This window comes from Dipodomys spectabilis, unplaced genomic scaffold (genome assembly GCF_019054845.1).
Source record: "Dipodomys spectabilis isolate Male_0828 unplaced genomic scaffold, ASM1905484v1 ptg000051l, whole genome shotgun sequence".
In the NCBI taxonomy this organism is placed as follows: domain Eukaryota; kingdom Metazoa; phylum Chordata; class Mammalia; order Rodentia; family Heteromyidae; genus Dipodomys; species Dipodomys spectabilis.
In genome coordinates this window covers 14,055,784-14,068,970 of record NW_024870728.1, presented here as the reverse complement: position 1 = coordinate 14,068,970, position 13,187 = coordinate 14,055,784, and the positions used below count along the sequence as shown (strand labels likewise).

The following is a 13,187-nucleotide window of genomic DNA, read 5'->3' as shown; positions in this document are numbered from 1 at the left end:
GTCTGCATTTCAAGAGAAGAATTGGGACCATGCAAATATGGAAACCAGTGACAGACTGTTGTGAATACCTGTCCATGTTATTAAGTGTTCTTCAAACCCAATGTCTTAGTGTTTGCTCACATGGCAGTGTTAGAACTTTGCCTCCCACTTATTTAGTTGGATCTTGAAGTTATCATCACTCCCTCTCTCCCCTGAGTAACACCACACTGACAGAGTAGCTTGTGTATAGATTTGTGCACATATAGTTCTAGCTCATGAATAAATTCTTAAAGAGTAAATTCTGAATCTCAGGGGGATGAAATGCTTTCCAGAAGAGCTTTCATGATCCTTGTCTCCTTAGATCCATGCAGCTGTTATGGGAATGACTGAGGATCTGGAATGTTGGCTCTAGAGAGAAAACCAGAGCAGTTCCTCTCACCTGGGCAAAGCGAGCAGATAGGTCAAGTGTCAGTGCTAGGGTCTCCCCATAAACTGGTGGCTGTTGGGAAGCTCAGGGTAGCCACAGTTGAGTCAGCTTGTCACAGAGTTCTCACAGGACACCTTTCAGCTCTCTTCCTCTTTCAATAGAAACAGCAGCAGAAAGAAGCCCTCATTGTCTTCTTCAACAGAACTGCTGAAGCCAAAGTCCCATGTGTCATGTGAGTACTTACCAAGTATCCACCTGTCATTCTCTCTCTCTTGTCTCTGTTACCCCTATCAGTCTGCCAGAATCATTTTACTGCTCTGAGAGTTGACTAGCAGGCTGGAGCTGTGCTCAAGTAGTAGAATGCTAGTCAAACAAGGAAACTGAGCAACTTCAGGGCCCTGAATTCAAACTCTGGTGCTGGCTGGAAAAAAAAAAAAAGGAATTGAGTAGAGTTTAGAATTATAGCTGCTTTGAAAATCAGTTTAGTCTCCATGAACTCAGCATCTACCATGCATAATCACCCTGTTACTGGAGCCACGCCTGGGCTGTAGTTGGAGTCTAACAAGCCTTTCTCAACCCAAGAGGGTACTGTGACTTAGAAAGAGGGTAGAGGGGTTAGATATAATGGTAAGCACCTGTAATCTCAGCTACTTAGGAGGCAAAAATAATAGGACTATGGCCAAGTACTGAAGGCTCACATCCTTAATCCTAGCTACCCAGGAGGCTGAGATCTGAAGGTTGTGATTCAAAGCCAGCCCGGGCAGAAGAGTCCCCATGAGACTCATATCTTCAACCAGAAAACCGAAAGCGGAGCTGTGGCTCAAAGTAGTAGGGTGCTAGCTTTGAATGAAAAAGCTCAGGGACACCACCTAGGCCTGTGAGTTCAAGCCCCACAACTGACAAATAAATAAATAAAGAAATAAATAAATGAATAAGAGGACTGTGGTTAGAAGCTTGCCTCAACAAAAGTCCCTGTCTCAAAAATTAGTTGGGTTTGATGCACATGCCTGAGGATCTCAACTTGTAGGGAAGTTCAGACAGGAGGATTGAGGTCTGAGGCCAGCCCAGGCAAAAACATGAAACTTGCTCTGAAAAAAAAATGAAATAGGAAAAATAAAAGGATGCGGCTTGACTGACTCCCCAGCAAAGTTTTCCCTGGCTTGGGGAACTGTGGTCACCTGCCTTTAAGAAAGAAATTAAAGAGAGAAGCTGCTTTTGAGGATACTCTCTGCCTCTCTCCAGCAACATGAGATTTCAGCCATTACTTACCTAATTTTTTTTTTTAAAGTGGGCTATTGTCACATTTAGTTCTCTTTTTCACCATATAAACTAAAGCTGAAGAAATAATTGCTGTTCTAGTTTTACTGATTTTAAATATCCACAATTGCTGCCTTTCTTAAAGAAAAACCCACTCATGTTCCAGTATCACTGTGGTCGGAACTTCAGGCGACCCTAATGGTAGACAGTAGGCATTATTTTTTTTTAATTGTCTTCACATTTGTATGAAGCTCTGGTGGGATTATGGTTCAAGTGATTGATTCATAATGAAAATAAATTTGGTGTGGGCTGAGAGGTGCCAGACCGGCTATGGAGAGAGATCTATGGGTAAACTGACAAACACGTGGCCTGCCCTGCCCTGCCCTGCCCTCCCACTAGGCCCTTGGATCCCCTGGCCCACCAGCCTGGCCCTGCCACCTTTACTGCTACACTCAGGTCCACATGCCCCAAGAGAGACTGCTGACTGTCAGCCTGCTCTCCTTTACTCTCTAGGCAAGGCCCTTTTCATTCATAAGACTGTTGTGGGACTTGTGAACTCCAGATGTGGCTTTTATGGCCTGGAAACTTCTCGTAGAAATGAATCTGAATTGCCCTTGCCAATGCATTCCTCACCTGCTGCTAAGTAACAGATGGCAGGAGGTTGTTCTTTGCCTTGCTCCTTCAGCCCAAGACCTACAAAATTCAGGGTCCATGGGGCTATCTATGTCTTTGGGTGTTGAATCAACATGCACACATTGCCCTTAGAATTTTAAGCTAACCTTTTGTTTTTTGTTGTCTAGTTGTGGTTTTTGTTTTTTTGTTTTTGTTTTTTTTACAGTGCTGAGGATGAGACCTTGGGCTCCATATGTGCTAGGCAAGTGCTCTACCATTGAGCTGAATTCCCAGGCCTTAAGGCTAAGCATTTTACCATCTCATAAATAAACTTTGGTCATACATCATACGTACTTTTTCAAAGTTGTATGGTAAATTATATAGTTCTTTGCAGTTTCTAAGCAATTTTTAGCTCTATTTATTTTTTGAGTGTGCCAGCACCAGGGCTTGAACTCAGGGCTTCTTGCTTTTGCTTAGCTTTTTTGATCAAGGCTGGCACTCTACCACTTTGAACCATACCTCCACTTCCAGATTTTTATTGTCTGATTGGTAGGTAAGAATCTCATGGACTTCACTGCCTGAATTGGCTTTGAACTGCAATCCTCAGATCTCAGCTTGCTTGCTTGCTTGCTTGCTTGCTTGCTTTCTCTCTCTCTCTGTCTCTGTCTCTGTCTCTCCCTCCCTCCCCCTTCCTTCCTTCCTTCCTTCCTTCCTTCCTTCCTTCCTTCCTTCCTTTCTTTCTTTCTTTCTTTCTTTCTTTCTTTCTTTCTTTCTTTCTTTCTTTCTTTCTTTCTTTCTTTCTTTCTTTCTTTCTTTCTTTCTTTCCTTCTTTCTTTCGTCATGGGGCTTGAACTCTGAGCCTAGGTGCTGTCCCTCAGCTCTTCAGCTCAAGGCAAGTGCTCTACCACTTGAGCCATAGCACCACTTCCAGTTTTCTAGTGGTTTATTGGAGATAAGAGTCTCATGGACTTTCCTGCCTGGGCTGGCTTTGAACTGCGATCCTATGATCTCAGGCTCCTGAGTAGCTAGGATTACAGGCGTGCACCACCAGCACCCAGCCATGGGCATCTTTTAATATAATAGGACAGTTACTATGGTAGACAAGTGCTTCCAGCCTGGTAATTGAGGGACTTGTAATGGGTAGAACGGTGAAGCTGTGTCAGATGGAGAGGGAAAAGAGGCATTACGAAAACTGGGACCAGAGGTCACCAAATTAATTTTTTTTGTGGCCCTGTGACTTTTTGATGCTGTAGCAATAACCTTTTTTATTTATATCATGGCAAATTTTATATTTCTCAAAATAATTAATGTGGTTTTATTAGTACAACAGTTCACAAATTGATCTCAAATCTGGTACCTTCCATCCCCCATAGTGTTGTTTAAAAACAACTCTTAGTTAGAGGACAGTCCACTTAATTCTCCAACCCCCTACGTATAACAGGAACCTGTTGAGATTTGTTTGTAAAGGAAGGCTGCAATATTCTTTGTGAAGACTGCCATATCTGGGGATGACCTCAGGTTGGAGGACAGGCAGGGAAGCTCTTATGATTAGGGACGGGAGCCGCAGTTACCTGCACAGGCTCACCTCTTCCCTGGGGTTATGAACCTCTACAGGGTGCTAATCTATGGGGAACAGCAGGGTCGGTTAGCTGGGTCACTCATACCACTCACACTATAGCTCCACCAGGAGTGAGGCCTTTTGAGGGCTTGCAGATAAGAAGTGTGATGTTAAGAAACAAGGCAGGGAAGTGGTGCTGTGGCTCAAGTGGTAGAGCACTAGCCTTGAGCTAAAGAGCTGAGGGACAATGCCCAGGCCCAGAGTTCAGGCCCCATGACCAACAAAAAAAAGGACTGGGAACATGGTTGAGTGGTAGAGTGCTCGCCTACCATGCCCAAATCCTAGGTTTGATTCTTCAGTTCCACATAAACAAAAAAAGCCAGAAGTGGAGCCATGGCTCAAGTGGTAGAGCAGTAGCCTTGAGCAAAAGAAGCTCAGGGACAGTGCCCGGAGCCAGAGTTCAAGTCCCAGAACTGGCAAAAGAAAAAAAGAAAAACAGGGGGCTGGGAAGGTAGCTCAGTGGTAAGAGTGCTTGTCTTGCATGCATGAGGCCAAGTTTGATTCCTTAGTACCACATAAGCAGAAAAAGCTGCAAGTGGTACTATGGCTTAAGTGGTAGAGTGCTAGCCTTGAGCTGAAGAGCTGAGGGACAGCGCCCAGGCCCAGAGTTCTGGCCCCATGACTGGCAAAAAAAAAGAAAAAGAAAAATGGGGGAAAAAAAGAAGACAGTGGCTGGGTGTATATCAAACAATCAAGGTTTGAAGGCAGCCTTGGCAAATATGTCTGTGACGCTCTGTCTACAGTTAGTCAGCAAAATGCTAGAAGTGGTAGAGCGTCAGCCTTGAGTGAAAAGGCTAAACAAGAACAAGAGGTCCTGAGTTCAAGCCCCAGTACCAGCATAAAACAAAAACAAAAAACAGTGAGTGGAGGAGAGAAATAAAGGGAAGTTTTAAGCAAGTGAGATCCTTTTTACCGTATTCATTTGCCTTGGCAAAGAATTCAGTCACCACTGTCTTAACTGTGGGCTGTGTTTTCTGAATTCTGAGTAGGAGGAAAAATAGAACCAAAGAGCCTTCTCCGAATATCTCTTCAGTATCGTTATTATATTTTTCATTATTATTATTACTGTTATTATTTGGTGGTAGTTTGTGGATTGTACTCAGGGCCTAACCTCATGCTTGTTAGGCAGATACTGTACCATTTGAGCCATGCCTCCAGTCCCTTTTTGTGTTTTTATTTCTAAGATAGGGCCTTGTTTTATGTGCAAGCCAGCCTGGGCTGTGTTCCTATTGCTTTTGCTTTCCCTCACTGTTGGGGGTGACAGGTGTATACTACAGTGCCTAACCGTTGAGATGGAACCTCCCAACTTGCTTTTTTGCCCAAGGTGACCTTGAACTACAATCCCTCCATCTTCACCTCCCAAGTAGCTAGGACTCCACACTTAAGCCACTGCAACAAGAGTCACTTATTTCTTAATATTAAGCTTCTAGAAATTTGCGAACTGTTTAAAATCCCTTAATGCCCTGCCTGTGTGTTCCAGGACTATAAAGACATTTCAGTTTGTATGAAAAACAGATGAACATCCAAAGTTAACAAGTTAGCAACCAAAGTGAGAATTGTTGGTGACCTTCTCTGATCCAAAATAACATATCATAGACACATAAAACATTAAGGATACTTCAATATACTTGTGTAGGCGAGATGACTGAAAAGTATAGAAGTCTTTCTGCACATGGCAGAAGATGGCTTCTCAGCAGCTTCTCATTTTGCTTCTTGTCCACATGACCTGGTGTGAGGTAAAAGGGGAGCATTCCTCTCCTAGAGAAGAGAGTGGATAAGCTTGGGAGTGCAGTTGATCTTGAAGGGTCTGCTGTCCATGTAGAAACTTTTCAGTGATTAACCTCAACTAGATGAGCATACATTTAATCCATTTTATTTTGTTGTCCATGCAGTGAATATATCTTAGACCTTCTGGAAAGTGGAAGAGAGAAGTTTCTAGTGTTTGCACATCATAAGGTGGTTCTGGATGCAGTTACAAATGAACTTGAGAGAAAGGTAAGCTGCCTTTGACTTTGAACCACTGGGTCTTGAGTGAATTTCAGGGTGCTTTTACTGCTTACTTGTTGTTTTATTATGGTCAGGGCTAAGCTGGTAAAGGAAGTGATGGTTCCCAGACCCACAGCTGATGACCTTCTGAAGAAGAGTCCTTGCTTGTTGGACAAGTGGGCACAGTTAGTTCCCCACAGGGAATATTTCAATTACCCTGTGCCCTAGATAGACATCCACAGCATTTTGCTTTAGGGCTGTCTCCAGGGACTCTTCCACTATTCTTCACTTATAATACAAAACCTCCAGAAGTGGCGCTGTAGCTCAAGTGGTAGAGCGCTCGCCTTGAGTTGAAGAGCTGAGGGACAACGCCCAGGCCCAGAGTTCAAGCCCCACGACCGACAAAAAAAAAAAAAAACCTCCAGAAAGGAAGGAACAAAAGTCCTCTTTGGGGCAAACAAGTGTTTGTATGCATGTCTTCTTGTCTTCTTTCTTTTGTTTCTCTTTACTATTATCTTTTATGAATTATACATAGCAGTGTGCAGACCAAAGTACACAGGAAAATCCACAAGGATCTCTAAGGGTGTTTGTTAAAACTGTACTTTCACTCTTGGTTAAAGTTTAGGACCATGGATTTCCTGTTGTCTTCCTTCATCCTTTGCAGTGATGTTACATTAAACACACAAACTCAGGTACATACACAGCACCTATGTATCTTACACTCAGACTGAATAAATCTAAAGTTTCACTGTATTAATTTCAAGGCTTTTTTTTTCCACTACCATATGGAGATACTATTATTTATCCACTCATCAATAAGGCTATTTGAGTTGATTCCACGCTTTGTAAATATGAATGTTTGGTTGCTAACTATAATGCTGAACTTTAAACTGAGGAATGGAAGTCCGTGTTGAATTATTGAGGAAATGTGGTCAGCTAATACATTAGTATTGTCAATCATTTAAATTTATTGTTATATGTTTTGTGGCCTAATAACATTGACATTCAATATGTTCTTGAGAACAATGTATAGTCTACTTTTATTGGGTTTAGAATTCCATAAAATTTGTTTTATGTAGTTGGTTTAGAATGATTTCCGAATCTTTTATTTCCTGTTGATCTTCTGTTTAAGTATTCCATCCATTAGTACAAATAATGACTACTCCCTCTCTCCTTCCATTATCTCTCTGCCCTTCAATTTTATCAGTTTTTGCTTCATGTATTTTTTAATTATAAATGTGTTTATACTAATGTCTCCTTTTTTTCTTTTTTGGGGATTAGTACCAGTTAGTTGTACCAAGGTGTTTCATTTTAACATGTATATATATCGATACAGGTATCTATTAGTTACCTCCTCCATTCTTCTCTCTCTTCCTTTATCTCCCTTCTCAAACCAGTCTCAAGTTTCTTTGTTCTGTTTTCATGTTCATATATTATTATGCTTGTTTTCATCCTCCTTCCTCCTTATCTGTTCATCCATTGCATTTAGCACTATTGCTACATCCCAGCCCAGACATGTGAATAAAGGGAATGATCCATGAAGAGGAAATTACAGTTGTCAACATGTATGCATCAAATAGTAGGATACTCACGTTAAACTAACACTGACTTACAAATATTGAGAGATCCCAGCAGAGTAATAATGAGAGACTTCAACACCCCATTCTCATCAGATAGATCATTCAAATAAAAGATCAGCAAATCGCAAAGTTAAATGATACCATAGACCAACAGACATCTACAGAGTATTTCATTCAGTAGCTGCACAATACACATTCTTCTTAGCAACCCATGGAATTTTCTCTAAAATAGATCTTATCCTAGGACATGCAGCAAGTCTAAACAAATATAAAGGGCTGGGAAGGTGGCTCAGTGGTAGAGCGCTTGCCTTGCATGCATGAGGCCCTGGGTTCTATTCCTCAGCACCACATAAGCAGAAAGAAAAAAGCCGGAAGTGGCGCTGTGGCTCAAGTGGTAGAGTGCTAGCCTCGAGCTGAAGAGCTGAAGGACAGTGCCCAGGCCCAGAGTTAAGGTCCTACAACCAGACCCCCCCTCCCAAAAAAAAAAAAAGAAGACATTGATTGAGATAATGTAAAAAACATATGGATTTACTCATGGTTGTTGTGTATACTTGGTATATTTGTACATTTGTCAATAACTTAATAAAAACTCACTTTTCCAAACTCTCCTTTTTAGGAATTTATCCTAAGAAAATAAATGATCAGACTAGTGAACAAAGATTTATTTATAAGGATATTATATATAAGGATATATGTCATTCTGTTAATATTTAGAAACTTAAAAGGTTATCAGCAAATGTCCCATTAAATAAATTGCAGTATATATAGCCATAAAAAAACAATCACAGGGGCTGGGAAGGTGGCTCAGTGGTAGAGCACTTGCTTGCATGCCTGAGGCCCTGGGTTCGATTCCTCAGCACCACATAAGCAAAAAGAAAAAAAGGCGGAAGTGGCGCTGTGGCTCAAGTGGTAGAGCACTAGCCTTGAGCTGAAGAGCTGAGGGACAGTGCCCAGGCCCAGAGTTAAGGCCCCACGACCAGACCCAAAAAATAAATAAATAAATAAATAAATAAGCAATCACCGGTCACCCTTCCTAACATTTTGGAGGCCATTAGATTTTTTTTTTTAATTTAAAAAAGCTTTAAAGTTGAAGCTCCTGATGTTTGTCTGGCATTTATTAGTACGGAATAAAGTCTGAGATATGCTCTTAAGAAAAATAATATGGTCAGGGCTGGGAAGGTGGCTCAGTGGTAGAGTGCTTGCCTCGCATACATGAGGCCGTGGGTTCTATTCCTCTGCACCACATAAACAGAAAGCCAGAAGTGGTGCTGTGGCTCAAGAAGTAGAGCACTAGCCTTGAGCTGAAGGGCTGAGGGACAGCACCCAGGCCCAGAGTTCAGGCCCCACAACTGACAAACAAAAAAACTAAAAATAATATGGTTGGGTGCCAGTGGCTCATGCCTGTAATCCTGACTACTCAGGGGCTAAGATCTGAGGATCACAATTCAAAGCCAGCCAGGGCAGGAAAGTCCATGAGACTCTTATCTTCATTTAACCTCTAAAAAGCCAGAAGTTGGGTTGTGGCTCAAGTGGTAGAGCTCTAGCCTTGAACAAAAAGTTTAGGGACATCATCTATGCCCTGGATTTAAGCTCTGTGTGTGTGTGTGTGTGTGTGTGTATGTGTGTGTGTGTGTCTGTGTGTGTCTGTGTGTGTCTGTGTGTCTGTGTCTGTGTCTGTGCGTCTGTGTCTGTGTCTGTGTGTCTGTATGTCTGTGTGTCTGTGTATTTGGAGACTAGATAGAAGCATCTTTATTACCATGTAGAGGAAAAAACCTGAATAATATATAACAAAATTTTAATGTTGATTATAAGTTGTTTATATTACCTTCTTTAGTTTTTCTACATATAAAAAAGACATACCTAGGTATGACTTATTCTTTCAGATCTCTGCTCTTTAGTTATATTTTTGAATAGCTTGCAGTAGTCACGATAGGGGAAGGTATTTCCATATATGTTTGCTATGTATTTCTAATCAATCTCACCCCTCTATCACTTCCTGCCCCCTGCCCTTCCTCCTTCCCAAATAACAGCAGTAGGTTTCATTATTCTATTTCCCTAGTTGCAAACAATCTTTTTTCACCAGCTGGGGTAGAAAAATCTGTAAGACTCTTATTTACAAAAATAGCTGAAAGTGACTCAAATAGTAGAGCAATAGTTCCTTGTGCACAAAAGCTCAGGGACAATGCCCGGGCCCTGAGTTCAGGCCCCAGGAATGGAACAACAACAACAAAATCTTGAAGAGGAAGAAGAGGAGGAAGATAATGTTAAAAAAAAAAAAAGTTTGGGGGCTGGAAAGGTGGCTCAGTGGTAGAGTGCTTGCCTTGCATGCATGAGGCCCTGGGTTTGATTCCTCAGTACCACATAAGCAAAAAGAAAAAAGCCGGAAGTGGTGCTGTGGCTCAAGTGGTAGAGTGCTAGCCTTGAGCTGAAGAGCTGAGGGCCCAGAGTTCAGGTCCCATGACCGGACATCCCCCCCCCCCCCCCAAAAAAAAAAAAAAAAGTTTGACCCAGTCTTACTATCTTAGAGTCCAGTTTAGCCCCATTCTCCTGCCTCAGCCTCCCTAGTACTGGGATTACAAGTGTGCATCACCACATCTAGCAACAAGATAATTTTTTTGCCCCATCAAAAGCAAGATGTAAAAATGTGTGATGCAGGCTGGTAATGTGGCTTAGTGGTAGAGTGCTTGCCTAGCATGCATAAAGCCCTGGGTTCGATTCCTCAGTACCACATTAACAGAAAAAGCCAGAAGTGGTGCTGTGGCTCAAGTGGTAGAGTGCTGACCTTGACCAAAAGCTTAGGGACAGTGCCCAGGCCCAGAGTACAAGCCCAGGACTGGCAAAAAAAAAAAAAAAATGTGCGTGATGCTCACTGTTGATAAGAGTGCACCAAGATAACATGCTCACACTTTATGTTGGAAAGTTGACCAATGATATCAAGGAGCCTTAAATTAGGTTTTTCCCTTTTGCCTTGGTACTTGGATTGGTTTTAGGGCAGGGGAGATGTTTTATTTGGGGGGGAGGGAGGACGGTGGTTTAAGACAAGGCCTTGCTAAGTAGTCCAGACAGGCCTTGAACTTTTCAATCCACTGTCCCCAGCCTCCTGAATGCTAGGATTACAAGAATGAGTCACCATGTCTATCATCATTGTAATGTGATACACTGCACATAAACACAGAATTTGATAAGAGGATATGGAGTATCTCCATCAACCTATTTCCTCAGTCCCTGTCATCACCCTTTTCTCTGAGATATCTTCAGCTTCCGCTGATCACTTTTCACTGGGTTAGTTTGCATTTTTTTTTTACAGTTTTATGTAACTCTGTAATCCAAGTATATGTTTATTTGGGGGATCTAGTTTCTTTCAATGTTTTTTGGGATTCATCCTTATTGTGTGTGTTATCAGTCTATTCTTTTTTTTGCTGAGTAACATTCCATTGTATACATGCACTATATGTTTTTGTATATAGTCACATGTGAATGGATGTCTGCGAACCCTTCCTTTGAGGGAAAAACTGGAAACCCTCTAAAACAGCAGAAATAGAAAAACAGTTATACTATTGACACATAATAAATTAGAACCAGTAAAAACCAAACTTGGGAAACTTGCTAGTAGCTTAGTCAAAATATGATATTTGTTGTAAAAAAACTGGCAATAAAAATTTTAATTTGGCTGGGTAGGTGGCTCAGTGGTAGAATGCTTACCTTGCATGTATGAGGTCCTGGGTTCGATTCCTCAACACCACATAAGCAGAAAAAGCCAGAAGTGGCTCTGTGGCTCAAGTGGTAGAATGCTAGTCTTGAGCTGAAATGCTGAGGGACAGTGCCCAGGTGCAGAGTTCAGGCCCCATAACTGACAAACAATAATAATAATAATAATAATAATTTAAACTATGTGCCATAAACACTGAGAAAAGGACAGAAAATAAAATAAACTGTTATGTTTACTATTTGTTTTCCTTCTAGTGTTTTACCATTTGAAAGGGTGAATGTAAATGTTCCTTAACATAGCTAAGCTGAACATATAGTTACATACAATCCAGCTTCTTGGGTATTTATCTGATAGAAAGGAAAATTTAATGCTCACACAATAGTCTGATCATGACCATTCCTGAATTTTTTTTTTTTTTTTTTTTGGTCGGTTGTGGACTTGGACTCTGGGTCTGGGCACTGTCCTCAGCTCTTCAGCTCAAGGCTAGTGCTCTCCCACATGGGCCACAGTACCACTTCCAGTTTTCTGGTGGTTAATAGGATGTTCCTGCCTTGGGCTGGCTTTGAACTTCGATCCTCAGATCTCAGCCTCCTGAAGAGCTAGGATTACAGATGTGAGCCACTGGTGCCCAGCCCCAAGCGTCTTTATATGTAGTGCCCCAAACTATATCAGCTCAGACGTCCTTCAGTAGATAAGACATTAAATTATGTACATACACATAAGTGGATTCTCATCCTTGATAACAAAGAGATCACTGATTTACTCAATGGCTCTGTGAATCCCCACAAAATAATACTGACCAAGCTGGGAAGGTGGCTCAGTGGTAGAGCGCTTGCTTTGCATGCATGAGGCCCTGTATTTGATTCCTCAGCACCACATAAACAAAAAGGAAAAAGCCGGAAGTGGAGCTGTGGCTCAAGTGGTAGAGCGCTAGCCTTGAGCTGAAGAGCTGAGGGACAGCGCCCAGGGCCAGAGTTCAGGCCCCACGACCGGACCCAAAAAAAATTTAAAAAATAAAAATAATACTGACCAAAAAAAGTCCTTCGCCTTCTTCCCCCCCCCCCCCCAAATTACCCATTGCATGATCACCTTTGCATAGCATTCAGGAAATGAAACATTTTAGAAATGCAGAACCAGTTAGTGGCAGAGGTTAAGGACTGAGGAGAAAGAATTACAGAAGGATCCTTGACTGTGGATATGAGTACATGAAAAGTTTACTTAAGTAATAAAAATGTGTAGAGCACACATGAATTCAGGAAGAGAAATCTGAAGGTCAGGAGGTTGTATCAAAGTCAGTCCAGATTGATGTCATACTGTTCCAGGAAACCTGAGCGCTGTGTACAAAAGATCTCTGAGTTATTTTTTAAGGTGGTATGTGAGTATGCAGTTGTGTTTAAGAGCAGAGGGCCAGACAGTCTCTGGGACCCTGCTGAGCGGGCTTGCTCTTCAGCCTCTGGCACCACAGCATTGCAGCCGGCCTGAGTTTCCCCTGTCCCTGCAGCACGTACAGCACATCCGCATCGATGGCTCCACACCCTCAGCCGACCGAGAAAAGCTGTGCCAGCGGTTCCAGCTGTCTGAGGGACACTCAGTGGCAGTGCTGTCTATCACTGCCGCCAACATGGGCCTCACTTTCTCCTCAGCTGACCTAGTGCTGTTTGCCGAGCTCTTTTGGAACCCAGGGGTAAGGGGTACAGAGACTAGAATCTCCCTGGGCATGCTTGTTTCTGGGGGAGTAAGGGAGATGGGTCTGCAAGCTTTCCCCAGTCCAGTTTCATTGACACTTTTCACTTCTTTCAAGTACTGCTTCTTAGGTCTTCATGGTATTCTGCAGGAGTGGCGGCTCCACGTTATCAATGGTAAAATCAGAGTTGTAAAGGAGCCCTAGATGTCACCTCTATGAGGAGACTGGGAACAGAGAGTTGAGGTGGTCAGCCGGCACAGCAGAGTTGAACCTTTAGGGGCGCATGCAACAGTGTTGGGTTGCAGCCTACTGGGTTCCAGCCAGTGCTCCTTTTT

General features: G+C 42.4%; 1 protein-coding gene across 3 annotated transcripts in view; it reads left to right on the top strand.

Moving 5' to 3' along the window:
* Window positions 1-13,187, top strand: part of Smarcal1 (SWI/SNF related, matrix associated, actin dependent regulator of chromatin, subfamily a like 1) — a 70,581-nt gene that overhangs the window by 51,318 nt on the left and 6,076 nt on the right. For 2 of the 3 annotated variants that reach the window (XM_042679179.1, XM_042679180.1), the window contains 3 exons: window positions 568-638; window positions 5,786-5,888; window positions 12,619-12,852. In XM_042679179.1, coding sequence (XP_042535113.1) covers window positions 568-638; window positions 5,786-5,888; window positions 12,619-12,852 — 408 coding nt within the window. The remainder of the gene's footprint in view (window positions 1-567; window positions 639-5,785; window positions 5,889-12,618; window positions 12,853-13,187) is intronic. The other variant, XM_042679181.1, reaches the window with a different exon arrangement.